The following is a 17,833-nucleotide window of genomic DNA, read 5'->3' on the forward strand; positions in this document are numbered from 1 at the left end:
ACAAGCAGGGGGAGTGGGGAGGGAGAAGCAGACTTCCCACTGAGCAGAGAGCCTGATGCAGGGTTCGATCCCAGGACCTTGGGATCATGACCTGAGCTGAAGGCAGATGCTTAACGACTGAGGCACCCTGAAAAAGAAATTTAACTATTAAAAAAAGTAAATACTGTCCTTAGGGGGAAGGTGTAAGAGTTATAGAAGAAACAATAACTTTTGCCTGAAATCCACCATTCTCTCCTCAGCCACTCTACAAGGCTACCCCTAACAACACTGAGCTTGGCTTGGCCAAGGCAAGGCCTTGAAAGTTCTGAAACTTCTGCTTTGCTTACTCAAGAATCAAAACAAATCCTCTTACTACATTTCTTTAGAAATACTGAGCAAAAATAAATGGCTAGCATTCAGAAAATTTACATGTCACCCTTTGTATCACTGTTCAAACTGAAGAACCAGTCTAAAAACTAACACTCAAGAACTGGCTAGAACACTGAAATCCTAACGAAGGCTGGAACGCCCTCTATCTATGACTTCATTTTCTGCCTTGGCAATAGGGTAGCTAATAGAAGAAAGATAAAAACAGAAAAGATGAGAATGTCTTATGCAGATAATGACCTTTAGTATTCTCTACTCACACAGCACGTATTCCTTACTGGGTACAAAATCCATGCAAAGCACAAGCTTTACCCAAAACAAAAAGTCCGTATCATGCAGCATATCATCCCCTGATGAAGCCTGTCCAAAACCCTAAGGCCAACTCGTGTTTTTTGTTTTGTTTTGTTTTAAATTTCTGGAGTTAGTAGCTGCATCATGCAAGGTGAGAAACATCATCATCAGAAGGCTGCAAAACCTCAAAGGCTAGGAAACATTTTTTGAAGGTTAGGCTCAGGGAAGCCATGATTAGATGTATACTTTTCAGGAAAAAAAGAAAGAAAACATTTCTAAATCTCAAGGAAATACCTTTCTCAGTCTCATTGCAAGTACTTGACTGAGGAGGTCCAAAAAGGGCAAAAATAGGAAGAATCCCACATAAGCAAGTTTTACAGACTTGTCTGAGGATGTAGACTATGTCACATGGACAAAGACTATGCTCCAACTCCACCCGATGTGCAATTGTGGCCAATGGCTGTGAACAGCAAACTGGCAGAAGATGTGGTTGCATCACTGAGAGATCGTTTCCCACTTCTAGAAATACAGAGTCTGTGCCTAGCAATGCTGGTCGGAAGCTAGTCACCATGTCCTCATAAGGGGAAGACCATTTTCACTGACTCCAAAAGCAATTTGGATATTCAGTCCCACCAGCACAAGCTACAAATATATACTGACAAGAAAATAAATCCCACGCATACAGCTGGATCTGAAATGTTTTCTTTCCTCCTGTGAATCCTTATACAAAATAATGATTAATCATTATCTGGCCGTAAGCTTTACACACAGGAGGCACTTTTTTTTTTTTAATTAAGAATAGTGGATGGTGATAGACCTTCTGTTAAACAATTCATTGTTTGAAATTCAACTTCCCCTAAAACTCAAGGCTCAGTGCTGGGTAAAAAGACATGCAACCAAGTCACCAGCCTCCTCAAGCTGGACACAAGGCATGCCTTGGCTGCAGAAAACACGTAATTAGCAGTTACACATTTTCATGCTGACAAACCAACGATTAACAAGGATGATTAGAGTCTGGATAGAACCAAAGCACAAGCTCTTTGCCTTTTGGATGCTGACTCAAAAGCCACAAGCACACACATTTCCCCATGACAGGGTCATACCGCTGGACTTCAGCTGCCTGGGTCTCTCCCGCTCCTGGACGGTAGACTTTGGCAGAAGTGGAGTAAGGCCTCGGGACTTGGTGGGTCTCATGTAGCCTTTCAAGGGTTCTGCCATTCGGCTTTTATCTTCCTTCTTCCCTTCTCCTGGTGCCTTTTGCTCAGACTTTTCGGTCATTTTGTCGGGGGCCTCCGAGATCTTATCTTTGGGTTCTGGGAGTTCCGGATCCTTGGAAGTAGGCACTACGAACTTATCTACCGCCCGCGACGGAAGAGCTACAGCTCTGCCGTCTGAGAAATCTGACTGGAATTCTGGTGTTGCCGAGGAAGTATGTTCGTATTCAGTGATTTTAGAAGCCGGGCTAACTTCTTCCACTTTATTTTTTTCACTTTTTGGAGGCAAAAGGGCCCTATCTACCTCCTTATTCAAACTGTCTGGGTCCTTGGAATCTCGACTGTCAGCATTTTGGTCCTCACAGAAACTGGGCTTTTGTGCTTTGTCTTCCAGTAAGTCAGGGATTTGAACTGGAGCAGAACCTTCCTCAGACTCTTTCTTTTTGTTAACTGAGTCTGTTGGAAAATTATTCCTATCTGCACATGCTTCTAGGATTCTGACCTCACCTGGTAGGCTCTGGTCTTCTACTGGCACTCCAGAAAGGTGTCCCTTTGCAAGCTCTGTGATTTTTTCTATTGAAGGCTTAGATGCAGCACTGGGCACTGACTGAGATCCTCCCATCACAGGTCCTCCATTCATCCCTCCTTCATTCTTCATGGGATCAGCAAGCTCACCTTTATTCGTAAGACAGTTACCTCCCTGGCTCTTAACTGTTTCTACGGCTGCTGTAAAAGCGAGGGCAACCCCTCCTCCCATGCTTGCAGAAGGCCTAACAGCGGAGGGGGCCTTGGGTCTTTCCTGACCTGGGACTCCATCTTTGCTGCAATTATCTACCAATAATAATTTGGATATCTGGGCTGGAGAGGTCTCTTGCCCACTTTCTGCCAAGAGGTTTGGAAAAGAATCACCCTCCTTTACAACTTGAGAAGCACGAGTGGGCAGTCCTTCACGGGCTGCTGACTCCAGAGCCTCTGGAAGGGCTGACTTATTCATCAACCCTGGGAGTGTTCTGGGGCAGGTAAATGTGATATTTCTATTTTCGTCCACATAGCCCATTCCTTCAGTTCTGTGGTCCCCTGTGGTTTCCATGGGAACACGTATTTTTGATGCATCTATCGTATTCTCCAGAAGATGCTTCTCAGGAAAACTATTTTTAACCTTTTTACTTTTTCCATCATTGCTCCTTTCATTTGGTTTGTCAGCCACTGCAGCATGTCCCTTGGCTGCATCTGTCTTATTTTCTACAGACAGTGCTGAAGGGACAAATCCTGCCCCCTGGATTTGGTCTTGGCAGCTCACATCTGTCACCTTGGTAGCTGGTTCAATAACAGCGGAGTCCTTGACTATATTTGTCTTGTTCCCACCAAGGGCCCCAAGCTCAAAAGAATTAACCTCATCATTCCTCCCTTTTTGGTCACCTACTTCCACTGTGGGAATAGCTGATGTACATGGGGACAAAGGATCGTGATTTAAAGGGAAAGCAAGTCCTACGTCCTTGTTTTGATGAGGAGTACTCCCAGCATCTCTATCCTTCCCTACAGAAGGTGGGTTGGGGGTTTCTTCCTTGCTCTCCATTCTAGCAGGCTGTGTGGAATAATTATTTTTGAACTTTTTGTTTTTGCCCTCACTACTCCTTTTTTTAGGCTTTTCAGAAATCCAAGGAGCTGCCTCACTACCCATCCAAGGACATTTTCCTTCCTTGCTCTGGCTACTGACACCCCTATCGATGGCTGCGGCCCCTCTTTCTGTTCTAGCGCTGGAAGTCTGAGCTGTGCCTGACCCATTTCCCAAAGGAATCAACATGTGTGAGGCGCTGGCCCCCCAAGCGTCAGCCATCTCTGTAGGCTCCCCCATCACCACCCCCTCAGTGAGACTCACTACGGTCCCTGGTTGCTTTGAAGAACCCAGCTCCTCATTCTTCTCCCCAGCAGGCGTTCTTTCGGTTTTAGGGGCTGGCTCACTTGGCGCCAGAACAGCTGAGCCATCCTTCCAGCTGTCCACAAAAAACGGTGGCTCAGATCTTGCTCTTCCCTTCCCAGAACCGGCTCTCACCCTCCCAGAACCTGCCCTTGCCTTCCTGCTTCTGCCATCGCCTGCTATTCTCTGAGATGGCTCATTCTCTAGCCCAGGTGTCGGAACTAACATCTCGTCCTGCGGCTGCTTGGAAGCTAAGATGCTCATCTCTTGGCTTGGCTTGGGAAGAGCTTCCTTTGTTAGTTCTTTAATCCCTTCAGAAAACCCTGTCTGTTTGTCTTTCTGCAATTTAGTCACTTTACTTTCATCATTCCCTTCTTTTAGACTACTTCCTAACGAGGTACCTGCTGGCAAAGTGGGCACCAGATCAGGCAATTCTTTTGCTGCTGTGGGTTTTGAGTCCCCACCCATGGCCTCTTGGTCCAAGACAGGAGAGCAACCCTCTTTGGGTTTGATCTCCAAGGGAATTTCTACTTTGTGTGCAGAAACTTCTGTCAAAGGTTCTTTCAGACCAGGCGAGCCTACTGTCCGGCCTTCATCCACGGGAGTCTTCAGGTTGGGTATAGGCTCTGGTTTGCCTTCACCTAGCTGTAGCCATTTCTGGTCCTGGCCCAGTGGTACTGACTTGTTACCACTGACTTTCACTTCTCTTCCTGGCTTGGGCTGAGAACTTCCTGCAGTTTTCAGGGGTTCTTCCAAAAGACACAAAGGAACACTGAGACTTTCTGAGACGAAGTTCTCAGCTACCAGTTTGGCGGCTCTGGACTCCACTTCACATTCCTTTTTTAAGTTTTCTCTGGACGCTAGTCCATATTCTGTGCCCACTGTGGGAGGCAGGGTGGGGAGAACCCCTGATTTCTCTGGGACTGCTGCAAAGGGATGACCTTTATGGTCGTCCACACTGTTGTCATCCCAAGGTCCCCCAGCTCGGGGTTGAGAATATCTCTTTTGCTTTGGTTTCTTCTTTTTTTTCTTCATCATTGGTGGACTTTCTATATTCCAGGCCTCCCTGCCAAGATCTCGCTTAGGTTCAAGGAAGTCAACATGAGTACTTTTCTTTTGGTTCCCAGGCTCACCATAAGTAGACGGACCAGAGACCCAACCCAACTCAGACAAAGAGCAGGGGCCCAGGCCAGGATTGAGAGTCTTCTGTGGAGAAGAGCCTCCCAGCAGCTCAGGCGGGACCCTGGCAGGCCTGGGCCGAGTGGACCTGCGATCACTGGGTCTGCACACTTGTTTGCCTTGTGTGGGAGGGGTACCTGTAATACATGAAGTTGGCCAAAATTCCAAAAAAAAAAAACTCCTTGTTATTGTTTCTTAAAAAAAAAAAAAAAGTCCATTTACTGACTCAGTTAAGTCTATTTTCACCAACCCACACACTAATTGATTTAGGAAAACAGTTTTTTTCTAAAGTATTTCTCACTCTTAACTGGAATTAGCAAATTAACAAAGATCATCATCTCAGGTAAAGAAAAAAATTCAAACAGAGATCTTCTAAACCTTCTATAATAAGTAGTGCCTGTAAATCTCATCTGATATTTATATTTGTCATTATTTTTAATAGGTACATAATTCTCAATTCCGCAACAAGATGGTAAACTCCTATCTCTTTCTGGTGACATTTGTTAATTAACTGAATGAAATATATATGATTTTGGACAGAACTTATAATTCTAAGAGTCTGTCACCAATATTATACTAATTACTTGTCAGGCTAACCAGATCAACTCTGGGAAACAGAACAGGAGGCCAGACTTATGCTATGGGGGGCGGGGTGGGGGGGAGAAGAAAAGAAAAAAAGATACTGAATTAGTATTTTGGCCAAAGAAAAATCCTCATCATTCCAGAACCAAAGCCTCCTACTTTGAAAGACAAATGTGTTAGATTTCAATGTTCTGTTCCTAAATGTACTTCCTGAAAGACAGAAAAATATACATAATGCCCAGTAGGTAGAATTAGAACAATTAGGATAACCACCCTTAGAAAAGTTTCAGGAAATCAACTGCTCCAACCTCCTGTCGTCAAGTCAGTGCAGCATGGATTCAAGGTCCTGGAAAGAGTCCCACTAAGAGCAGGTCTAGGACAGCTTTTGTCAAGTCTGACCCAATGAAATGATTTCAGAAAACATTAGAACACTTACGTAGCACCATTTGTTCTTGTTTTCACCCTCCAATGTCCTCCAAATCCTACCCTTGATTTAACACCTCAGGTCAGTTACTGCTTCTCTCAAAAAAGTGCTAGGCTTTAGTACTCCACAACATTTATAATATTTAATTTGGCAATTAACCAGCAGCTATTTGGTGCTATCTCTTATACTATTTATTGAATTATTATATAAATCTTTGGTTTCAGAGTTCATGCCTGGCAACTTTCCTTACCATACAGGCTATGATATAACAACACAAGGGCAAGGACCCAGACTTAAATAATTAATGCCTCAGCATGGTGTACTTTGTACATGATAAGGACTTGATAAATCTTTATTGATATATTGGTCACTAAAACAACATTTAAAAAGATCGAACTTTATTTAGCTCCTACTTGGGGCTAGACAGTATATAAGCACTACAGAATCTCAGTGACATAAGTCGTGGTCCCTGTCCTCAAGTGCACATTCTAATCAGTCGCAGAGAATCATTAAGCTGATAATCATACACACGTGCTTTGGGCTTACATCAAAAACGTAATCTTAAAGTTCACTGAATGACTGAACTCCAAGTTAGAAAGTACCTTGGAGCAATGCCTCTCCGAGTTCAGTGTATACAAGAATTATCTGGAGAACTTGTTAAAATGCATATAAAGGTCTGAGGTGGAATCCAGGATGATGCATTTCTAACAGGCTCCCAAGCAATGCAGATGCTGTTGGGCCACGAAACACACTGTAACTAGCAAGGGCTTACTAGCAAAGGTTTATAGAACATTTGACCAACATATTCCTCTTATAGCTGAATAAACAGAGAAACAGGGAAGTTAAATAACCTGCCCAAGACCACACAGCATAGAATAGTGAACAGCTGAACTGAGTTAAAATTTAGATCTCTTGAGTTGATGCGATAATTTTAAAATATGTAAGCAGCTTTCTGCCTAAACAAGATAAAAATCTGTCTAAGAAGGAGAATGGACTTCATAAACAATACTGCTAATTAAACCACCACAAAACCAGGGACAACATCGACCACCACCAACCCATTGCTCCCAGTCCAAGTGGTTTCACAGAGTCCACTGGGTGTCCCTCACTTACCTGAGGTCTCTGAAGGAAGCTCGGAAGGTTGACTACTGAATGGTTTCTTTTGCTCTTGTTTCTCTAACACAGAATCTTCCTCTGTCGGCAGGTTGGACTTTTGGCCCACGGCTGTGGCTGGATCTAAATGTAACAGCAAAAACCACACAGGTTTTAGAGCAGCACTACTTCAGCTATTTTTCCACCTTTCAAAAACTGGGAGCAGGAAGTTTTGGAGGAATGAGAGATGCTCCTCTGAGGGCAGCAGAGAAATGGAGTGGTGGCTGGAAGGTGAAGTTGGGAAAGTGTTTTGTTTTAAATGGGAAAAATAAATATTTGTATGTTGGTGGGGAATGATTCAATGGACAGGGGGAAAAACTGGTGAGTGGCAAGAAAGTAAATGGCTAGGGCATCCTAAAGTAGGGAAGAAGAGGTGGGGTCTAGGGGCAAAATGGAGATCGGCCACAATTAGGGGCAGGCAGAGACTAGGGATACAGTATACAAGTAGGTAGATGAGGTGGCAGAAGTCTGTGAACGTTCTCTTTTATTGTTAAAATTACCAACAAGGAAAACAGATCAGCAGAGAAATAAGGAGGGAGATGTTGGAAACCGGAGGATGAAGGTGAGAAAGACAGTCTAGGAGAGCGGCAATGTGTGTAGACTTGCAAAATACAGTGTAATTGTCCTTATTTTATCTGGTTTGTCCCTCACCTTTCTGGTGAGACCCTGGGAGACAGAAATACAGAGTAAACATAAACCCATACCTGGAGAACTGATGAAAGTAGATGCAGCTGACTGCCCCTCATCCTTGAGAGATTTTAACTGGGACTCCTCACTTATTTCTTCCTGTGACCACGCAATGTCCATGTCCTTAACTGGAACTGGTGCCACCTCTGTTTCTGAGAGTGCTGCAACATCCTTGGCTGGACTCACACTGTTGGCCAGAGTCACCTCTGTCCCAGGGAGCGGAGCCACATCCTTAGCCAGGGTTAACTCTGTTTCTGGAGGCTGAGGCACATCCTTGATCAGGGTTACTTCTGTTTCTGGGGGCACAGCCACATTCTCACCCAGGGCCATCTCTGTTTTTGGAGGTGAAACCATGTCCTTGCCCAGGGCCAATTCTGTTTCTTGGGGTGGAGCCACATCCTTGCCTAGGGCCATCTCTGGTTCTGGGGATGGAGCCATGTCCTTCACTAGAGCCTTTTCTGTAACTGGATGTGGAGCCATATCCTTGACTGGGGCCACCTTGGTTTCTGGGGGCAGTGCCACATCCTCGGTCGAGATCACCTTGGTTTCCAGAGGCAGCGCCATGTCCCCAGTCAGGGCCACCTCTGTCTCTGGGGACAAGGCCACCTCCTTGGCTGGGAATATTTCTGTGGATGACAGAACATCCTTAGCCAGTGCCACTTCTATTTCTGAGAGTGATACCACACCCTTGGCTGGGGCCATCTGTCTGTCTATGGGTAGTACCATGCCCTCATCTGGGGACACATCCATTTTTATAGGTGGGGCCCTCTCTGTTTCTTTGAATGGTAATACATCCGTGGCTGGGGCTACCTCTGTTTCTGTGGGCAGTACCATGTCCTTGGCTAAAGATACATTGGTTTCTGTGGACAATACAGCATCCTTAACCGGGGCTTCTTCTGTTTCTCTGTGTAGTACCATGTCCTTGACTAGGGCCATATCTGATCCGAGAGGTGATTCCATGTCCCTAGCCAGTGTCACATCTGACTTGGTAGATGGTTCCGTGTCTTTAGCCAATGCCACCTCTGTTTCTGTGGCCTGTGCCATGTCCTTGGCTGGAGACATCTCTGTTTCTCTAGATGGTGCCATGTCAGCAGCCTTCAGTCCCATCCTGATTTCCAATGCTTCTGCTGATGCCCTCTCTCCTGCTGATGTCACTTCTACCTCTTCGGCCGGCTCTACGGGAAATAAGTTGGAAATTTAGGACCCATCATTGTGTGCTCGGAGCTCTGCATTCAAAACTTTTTTTCTGAGAGCATAGGAGTATCTAGATTTTGTGACCATTACACACTAAGCATGACCTAAAAAGCTGTCTAATTAATGTATTTGTGCCTACTCTCTGATAGTCCCAGTACTGAGAAGAACAGGATTTTGAGAGAGTAAAGAGTGGAGGAAGAAAGGAAAAGGAAAGAAAAAAACACAGGTTTAAAATCAACAACAACAACACAGGCACACAATTATTTTAGGAATGGGAACCTGTGGGACATCCAGAAAAAAACCTCCAAGTCCTGAGTATGCACTCAATTAAAAAGGGATTTTCTCTGCCCGTGAACTCCAAGTATTGTATTTCAACCACACCTTCATTCCTTCAGCTGTGAAATCAGTAATTAAAGGAATAAAAGCATTTGTGATAGTTCTGAAATTTTTATCTATACTGCTTTATGCTGCTAAAAATTAAGTCTGATGATTTAAACTGACTAAGATACTACAACCATTCAGTGATAAAGAGGGGTTGTAATAAGTTACCTGCTGTGGGCTGCAGAGGTTGTGTCACAGCCTCTGGGGAAATGAAGGATTCCAAGTGTGGAGAGTTTGGGGCTTCCACAGGCCACCCCTGAGGTCCAACACTTTCAGGAGCGAATGTGTCACAGGGAAACAGACCTAATATTGAAAACACAAACAAAGAGATTTTTGAAAACTGGGTCAATAATAGGGAGAAAAAGGCATATGATATTTAAAATCAGCTTTATACATCTGCCTTCGGCTCAAGTCATGATCCCAAGGTCCTGGGATAGAGCCCCATGTCGGGCTCCCTGCTTAGCGAGGAGCCTGCTTCTCTCTCTCCCTCTGCCCCTCCCCCTGCTCATGCGCGCTAATAAATGAATAAAATCTTCAAAAAAAATCAGCTTTATATATTTGCCATAGCGACACAGGACCAATGAAAAACAAAGCAAGAAAGTTTTAAAGTAAAAACCATTGACGTTCTTCAGGGTTTTGGCAAATTGTTAACTGGCTGTCATATCATTAGTCAGCATTGATTGGCTACCTTCTACATTGTATTGTGAAGAGTGAAAATACTGAAGACTAAATGCTAGCACCAATAAATATCACAAATGATACAAGATAACACATAGTAAGGAACTGAGTCTTGATTTCCTCATCTGTAAAATGAAATCAATGCCTCCCTCTGCAACATTACAATAGTTTTGTGAAAATGCTTTATAAATTATTAAGAAATAGACAAGTGTTAAGGGATTGTTATTACGCTGTGCTCTAAGACATAATAGGGGATTTACTATCACATGGTCCTTGCCAACAAGAGTATTACAATTTAGCTATAGAGGCAAGACAGACATGTATCAAATACTGTATACTATGGACTAAGTTCTCTAATAGTTTAAAAACAACCATGAGGACCAGAACAGTGACAGAAGAGTTCAGAGGAGAAGCAAGAGCAGGAAGAGAGGAGAGAGTAGTCAATTTGAAGGATGGAGAACACTGAGCAAAAAGAAAGGTATGAAAATGCCAATAGGACAAGAATGTTTCTGTGACTACAAAATTAGCTGGATTCAAGTAGATGTTGCATACCAGAGAGGGAAAATAGGATTAGAACAAACAATGGAAGAAGGATTTGGAAAGCCAGAGAAATTTAGACTTGAGAGGAAAAAAAGAGTGTCTTAAGGTCTTAACGAAAATGAGATGATGAATACAGAACAGGGACCTAGTGACCAAATCAGCAGATATATGTGGAATGAATTTAAAAGGGAGCAGCTTAGGTATAAAGTGATAGGGGCTTTACATGGGGGAAGGCAGCAGAGGGAGCATAAAGGAAGAGAAGATGCTGTAAAGAAGTCAATGGGACTAAGTGACTCACTGAAAGCTGAAAAGCATCAGGAGACTACACAGATAGCACATCAAGGTCAACCCATTTAACATCCTTCCCCCTAGAGATCTGCAGTCCAAAGAGAAGCATAAATACAACATATTATTAGCCATGATCTTTACAAATAGAAAATTATAAGCATTGTTGGAAGTGGGACTTATTAGTGATAGGTACTGAAGGAAACCTGAAAGTCACCACCAAAATATGCCTCTTTGACATAAAAATTATTTTGAGCTGAAGGCAAGTAGGGAGCGGTAAACCTAGAAAAACCTCTCCACTTTCTGCTTAAAGGCAGGATATAAATTCTCCACTTCCTGGAGACAGATTCTTACCAGCCCAGAGAGGGCACCAGAGGAATCTGCAGACAAACCTTACTCCATCAGTTCCCTCCCATGCATTTTCTTCTCACAGTTTGCCACTCAGGAAAGCCTAAAACTGCTTTCCTTTGTCCTGTCATTTCTTTACACATTTACTGTTCTTTGTTGAAGATACTAACCAAAATTCTAAGCTACCACTTTGCATCACTTTTCACCCGTATGGTAGATGCTGCATGTGTTAACAAAGTGTCTCCTGTTAATCTGTCTTTTTGTTTTAGAGTCCCAGCTGAAAACCTAAGATGGGAGGAAGTAACGTTTCACCTCCCCCACAGTATCCTGGCCACATTCATGTTAAAAGTTACACAAAACCAGGAATAAGGATACTACTAATTGAGAACTAAGATCTGTTTAATGTTTACTAATTACCAGATGCCATGAGAAGTGCTTTTACAAAATTTTATTTCATTATCACCACATCTTTAAGGTAGGAACTACTGCTGGCCCCATATGGTAAAGAAATCAAAGTTTAGAGAGGATATAATTTACCCAAGGTAATGAGCTACTAAAATGTGGAAAGAGAATCTGGCCCTATCATATCGTATTCAACATCCCATGAGAGGAGGTGAGCAGACACTGAGCACCCCAACTGCTGAATTCTCTCCTGAGACCAATCTAGATAAAGCCTTCTTACAGCCAGAGCCAAAACACATGACTTTGCCTAGTGGTTAACTTCAAAGGTGATGGGTAAAAGGCAACATTAATTGTTGGGAGTTAAGCAATAAATCCAGTTGAAGACATCATACCATAACTGTCTTGCAGGGGATCATTTTGTTCTGTAAATGCTGAAGCATTGGTTGTTCCACTGGGGAGAAAGAGAAAATCCTCCAGGCCATCATCATGGTGCATCTTAAAGGGATCTGCAAAAAAGAAGAAATTTAAAACTCATTCCCAGCGAATACAACTAAAAAGATTAGCATTCCTTATTCTATGATGAATATTGATTGGTTACATGTGTCATCAATAGAAGTTAAATAAATTGAGAAAATATGTAACTGAACATGGTAGAGACTACCTTCTTCCTTTGTTACAAGTTAAGAATATATAATCTCATATTCTCTTTTGATTCTCTGAATCAGCCAACAAATAAAAAACTAAAGGCACAACCAATGCTCAATTCTATAATATGCTAAGAGGTGAAATTACAGATATAATCAAACTCCAATATATATATTTAGACATTCATTTTAGGTTATTAAGAAAAAAAAAAGACAGCCAGACAAGTAAAAAAAGACATCTTCACCTCATTGGACATCATGAAGAAACCGACTTTTAAGAAGTTGTCTGAATGAGACAAGGTGAACAGCTGGCGTCTTCAGAATAGAGATAAACTCCAGAACCATGAGCTGCCATTAGTGAAGGCACTCAAAACGTCAGGGAAACTCTGTGCCGCCTTCTTTTTTTTTCTTTTTTAAGATTTTATTTATTTATTTGACAGAGAGACAGTGAGAGAAGGAACACAAGCAGGGGGAGGGGGAGAGGGAGAAGCAGGCCTCCTGTCGGGCAGGGAGCCTGATGTGGGACTGGATCCCAGGACCCTGGGACCATGACCTGAGCTGAAGGTAGACGCTTAACGACTGCGCCACCCAGACGCCCCAACTCTGTACCTTCTTACATGAGAAAGAAAAGCAAAGCCAGTCAGGCCAAGCAAGAATTTTGCTATTAAGGGACACTTGTTCTGATGAGCTCTGGGTGTTATATGTAAGTGATGAATCACTAAATTCTACTCCTAAAACCAATATTACGCTAACAAGAATTTTTTTTAAAGATTGTATTTGTTTATTTGAGAGAGCACATAAGTGGGTGTGGAAGGGCAGAGGGAGGAAAAGCAGACTCCCTGCTGAGCAGGGAGCCTGATGCAGGGCTCAATCCCAATCATGACCTGAGCTGAAGGCAGACACTTAACTGACTGAGCCACCCAGGCGCCCCAAACTAACTAGAATTTAAATAAAATTATCCTGTGTGCTCACTGCTACTAGCAAGTCTACTTCCATCCTTGAGCAGACAGATCAGCATGTATTCCAACACAAGTAAAGGATACTCAGCCTTTAACTGTGGATACTGTTTCCAAATTTATTTAAAGTTGCCTCCTTTCTTTTTGATCTTTAGTCACGAAATGTTCACAAGAGCAGCGCCTGGGTGGCTCAGTCGTTAGGCATCTGCCTTGGGCTTAGGTCCCAGGGTCCTGGGATCGAGCCCCGCATTGGGCTCCCTGCTCAGCAGGAAGCCTGCTTCTCCTTCTCCCACTTCCCCTGCTTGTGTTCTCTGGGAAGTACGAACAGCGGAAGGCAAACATTGGAGTCATCCTTAACTTCTCTCTTTCATATACCATTCCCAACTCGTAAGAAAATCCAGCTGAGATGACCTTCAAAATGTCCCCCAGGATCTATTTTCCCCACCTCCACTGATTATGGTGTCTCACAAGGCTATATGTAGTCAAGGCACTGGCCAAGGCTGTGATCATCAGAAGACTTGACAGGGGCTGGAGAACCTGCCTACACAGCGGCTTATTTACTTACCTCTATTGACTAGAGGCCTCTGATTCTCCCCTACATGGGCCTCTGCATAGCAACTGGCTATCCCCAGGGTGAGTAAACTGAGAATAACCAAGATGGAAGTCACAGTGTCTTTTTATAACCTAATCTTAGAAATGACATACCATTATTTCTGCCATCTATTCTACTGACCACACAGACCAAGCCTATACGATGTGGGAGGTTACTACACAAAGGTGTGAATACCAGGAGCTGGGGATCATTGGAACCATCTTGGGGGCTGACTACCACAGTTGGCTTTCAAGACATTATACTCTTCTGAGTTTTCTCCCCTCAAAACTGGCCATTCCTTTGACGTTACCCTTGCTGGTTCCTCTTCTTCCTGACTTAAATTAGTAATTAAAAACGACTCACAAAGAAAATCTCTGGCTAAGGTGGCTTCGCTGATCAATTCTACCAAACATTAAAAGAAGAATTAAAACTAATTCTTCATAAACTCTTCCAGAAAAACCTGAAGCAGGCAGAACACTTCCTAACTCATTCTCTGGTTGGTATTACCACAGAATGTTAATACCCTGATATTTCTCTGATACCAAACTAGACAAAGACATCATAAGGAAACTACAGATCAGCATCTCTTCTAAACATGGATGCCAGAATCTTCAACAAATATGTTTATGAATGTGCCAGAAAATAACACAAATTATACGCCATGACTAAATGGGATTTATCCCAGGAATGCAAGACTGGTAACCAAAGTAATATATACGTATCAGCAGAATAAAAATTAAAACCACATGATCATTTCAATAGATGCAGAAAAACCACTTGACAAAACCCAACACCCTTTCATGATAAATCAAGTACTTGACAAATTAGGAATAGAAGGCACCTTCTTTAATCTGATAAATGGCATCTGCAAAACACCCTCTGCTGACACCATACTTAATGGCCAAAGACTGGATGCTTTCCCGCTAAAGAAAGTTAACAAAACAAGGATGTCTGCTCTCACCACTTCTAGTTAATCATTGTACTGAAGGTTCTAGCCAGGAAAATTAGGCAAGAAAAAGAAATAAAATGCATCAAGATTGGAAATGAGGAACTAAAACTACATTTGTAAGTGACATAGCATACATGTGGAAAATCCTAAGGAATCCACTAAAAAAACTACTAGAACTAATTAATTGAGCAAGGTTGAAGATACAAGATCAACATACAAAAACCAATTGTATATCTATACCATCCCAAAGAATAATCTAAAAATGAAATTAAGAAAACAATTTCATTCATAGCATCAAAAAGAATAAAGTATTAGGAAAAAATTTTATAAACAGGGATATAAAATTTATACTGTGAAAACTACAAAAATATCATTGAAAGAAATAAGATATAAATAAATGGAAAAACATTCTATGTTTATGGATTGAAAGACAATATTGTAAAGATAGCAAAACTCAATTTGATCTATAGGTTATATATATTTATAGATCTATAGATCTATAAATTCCTATAAGAATCCCAGCTGATCTCTTTATAGAAATTGACAAGCTGATTCTAAAATTCATATGGAATCACAAAAGATCCAGCCAAAACAGCTAAAATAATTAAAAAACAAAACAAACAAAAAACAAAAACAACAACCCAACCCCACAAAAGTGAGGAAAACTCACACCTCCTAACTGCAAAACTTACCACGAAGCTATAGTAATCATGAAAGGATAGTACTGGCATTAGGACAGACAGACAGATCCAGTGGAACAGAACTAAGAGTTGATAAACAAAATTATGTATCTATGGTCAACAGATTTCAGCAAGGATGCCAAGACCATGAAATGGGCAAAGAACAGTTTTCAAAAAAATGCAGCTGGGACAACTGGTCAAACTGGATGTTTGGTCAACATCCAAAATAATGAATGTGGATCTCTCTACCTCTCACCATATACAAAAATCAGCAAGGATGCCAAGACCATGAAATGGGAAAAGAACAGTTTTCAAAAAAATGCAGCTGGGACAACTGGCCAAACCGGATGTTTGGTCAACATCCAAAATAATGAATGTGGATCTCTCTACCTCTCACCATATACAAAAATCAACTTACAATGGATCAAAGATCTTAATACAAGAGCTAAAAATATAAAATTTTTAGAAGAAAACATAAGGATAGGGGTGCCTGGGTAGCTCAGTTAAGCATCTGCCTTCGGCTCAGGTCATGATCCCAGGTCTGGGATAGAGTCCTGCATCAGGCTCCTTGCTCAGCGGGAAGCCTGCTTCTCCCTCTGCCTGCTGCTCCTCCTGCTCCTGCTTCTCTCTCTCTCAAATAAATAAAATCATCAAAAAAAGAAAAAGAAAAACATAAGGATAAATGTTCATGACCTCAGATTTGGCAGTGGAGTCTTAGATGTAACACCAAAGCATGAGCAACAAGAGAAAACCTAGATATATTGGACTTCATCAAAATAAAAAACTTTTATGCATCAACGGGCACTATCAAGAAAATTAGGAGACAACCCACAAAATAGAAGAAAATATTTGCAAATCATAAATCTGATAAGGGTCTAGTATATAAAGAACTCTTACAGGACAACAACAAAAAAGATACACCAATTAAAATTGGGATAAGGATCTGAATACATGTTTCTCTTAAGGAAGATATACAAATAGTCAATAAACATATGAAAAATAAAAAGATAATGAACATCATTAGCCAACAGGAAAATGCAAATTAAAATCATAACAAGATGTACCACTTCAATCCCAACTAGGTTAGGTATAATTTTTCGAAAGGGAAAACAAGGATTTTAAGTATGTGGAGGAATTACAAACCTAATCCACTACTGGTGGGAATATAAAATTGTACAGTTGCTTTGGAAAATAGTTGGGCAGTTCCTCAAATGATTAAACACTGAGTTATCAAATGATCAGCAATACCAATCTAGGTATAAACCCAAGGGAAATGAAAATATATGTCTACACAAAAACCTGTACATGAATGTTTAAAACTGCATTAGTGACAACAGTAAAAGAAAAAAATGCAAACAACCTATATATTTATCAACTGATGAACAGATAAACAAAATGTGGTATATCCATACAATGGAATATTATGAGTTCCTCTGAAAGAATGAAGTACGGATGTGTACCACAAAATGCATGATCCTTGAAAACTTGCTAAGTGAAAAAGCCAGTCACAAAAGACCACATATGATTTCATTTATATAAAATGTCCAGAATAGGTAAATTTAGAGACAGTAGATTAGTGGTTGCTTATAAAAATGTTCTAAAGTTGATTCTGGTGATGGCTATACACACACACACACACACACACACACACACACACACACACGAATATACTAAAAATCCACTGAATTGTACACTTGATTTTGTTTCTTGAAGATTTTATTTATTTATCTGAGAGAGAGAGAGCATGAGTGGCGGGGGTGGAGGAGCAGAGGGAGAGGGAGAAGTAGATTTCCTGCTGAGCAGGGAGACCAACATGGGACTTGATCCCAGGACTCTGGGATCATGACCTGAGTTAAAAGCAGATGCTTAACCGACTGCGGCACCCAGGCACCCCTGAATCGTACACTTTAAATAGGTGAACTGTATGGTATATGAATTATATCTTAATAAAGCGATTTTTAAAAATTACCATATACTGAGAATAGCCAATAATTGGAAAATGGTATAGAACATCAAGTACTAGATTATTTGGAACGAGCTATGAGCACCTTGTAATAAGTTAGATGGTAAAAAAGAAGCCATATATAAGTGCAAACAAAAAAACTGAGCTCTCAACCTGGCATGGAGCCATTGATATTACTCCTTTGAGGTCCCACTGCAATCCATTCCGGCCACCATTTCCAGCTCTAGGCAACTACACATATGCTTTTTATGTCTACAGAATAGTGTGATTTTATAGAAATTGGGTATGAGTCCTAGTCTTCCCTCCTGTCAAATGAGAATAATATATACTTGCAGAGTTAGGTAAGAAACACAGAAAATATGTATAAAAAGGCTCTAGCCCTGTGCCTGGCACACAAAACAGACATTC

General features: G+C 41.7%; 1 protein-coding gene across 26 annotated transcripts in view; it reads right to left on the reverse strand.

Annotated features, from left to right (window-relative positions):
• MAP4 (microtubule associated protein 4) overlaps window positions 1-17,833 on the reverse strand; it is a 195,601-nt gene that overhangs the window by 45,737 nt on the left and 132,031 nt on the right. For 14 of the 26 annotated variants that reach the window (XM_073901117.1, XM_073901130.1, XM_073901129.1 and 11 more), the window contains 4 exons: window positions 12,034-12,147; window positions 9,557-9,691; window positions 7,831-8,988; window positions 7,088-7,210 (listed from right to left, as the gene is read on the reverse strand). In XM_073901117.1, the coding sequence (XP_073757218.1) occupies window positions 7,088-7,210; window positions 7,831-8,988; window positions 9,557-9,691; window positions 12,034-12,147 (1,530 nt within the window). Of the gene's footprint in view, window positions 1-1,760; window positions 5,106-7,087; window positions 7,211-7,830; window positions 8,989-9,556; window positions 9,692-12,033; window positions 12,148-17,833 lie in introns of all 26 variants that reach the window. The other 12 variants (XM_073901116.1, XM_073901123.1, XM_073901115.1 and 9 more) reach the window with 1 other exon arrangement.

Source organism: Callorhinus ursinus, unplaced genomic scaffold, assembly GCF_003265705.2.
Source record: "Callorhinus ursinus isolate GAN/ISIS: 27379988/994484 unplaced genomic scaffold, GSC_fseal_2.0 scaffold15, whole genome shotgun sequence".
NCBI lineage: Eukaryota > Metazoa > Chordata > Mammalia > Carnivora > Otariidae > Callorhinus > Callorhinus ursinus.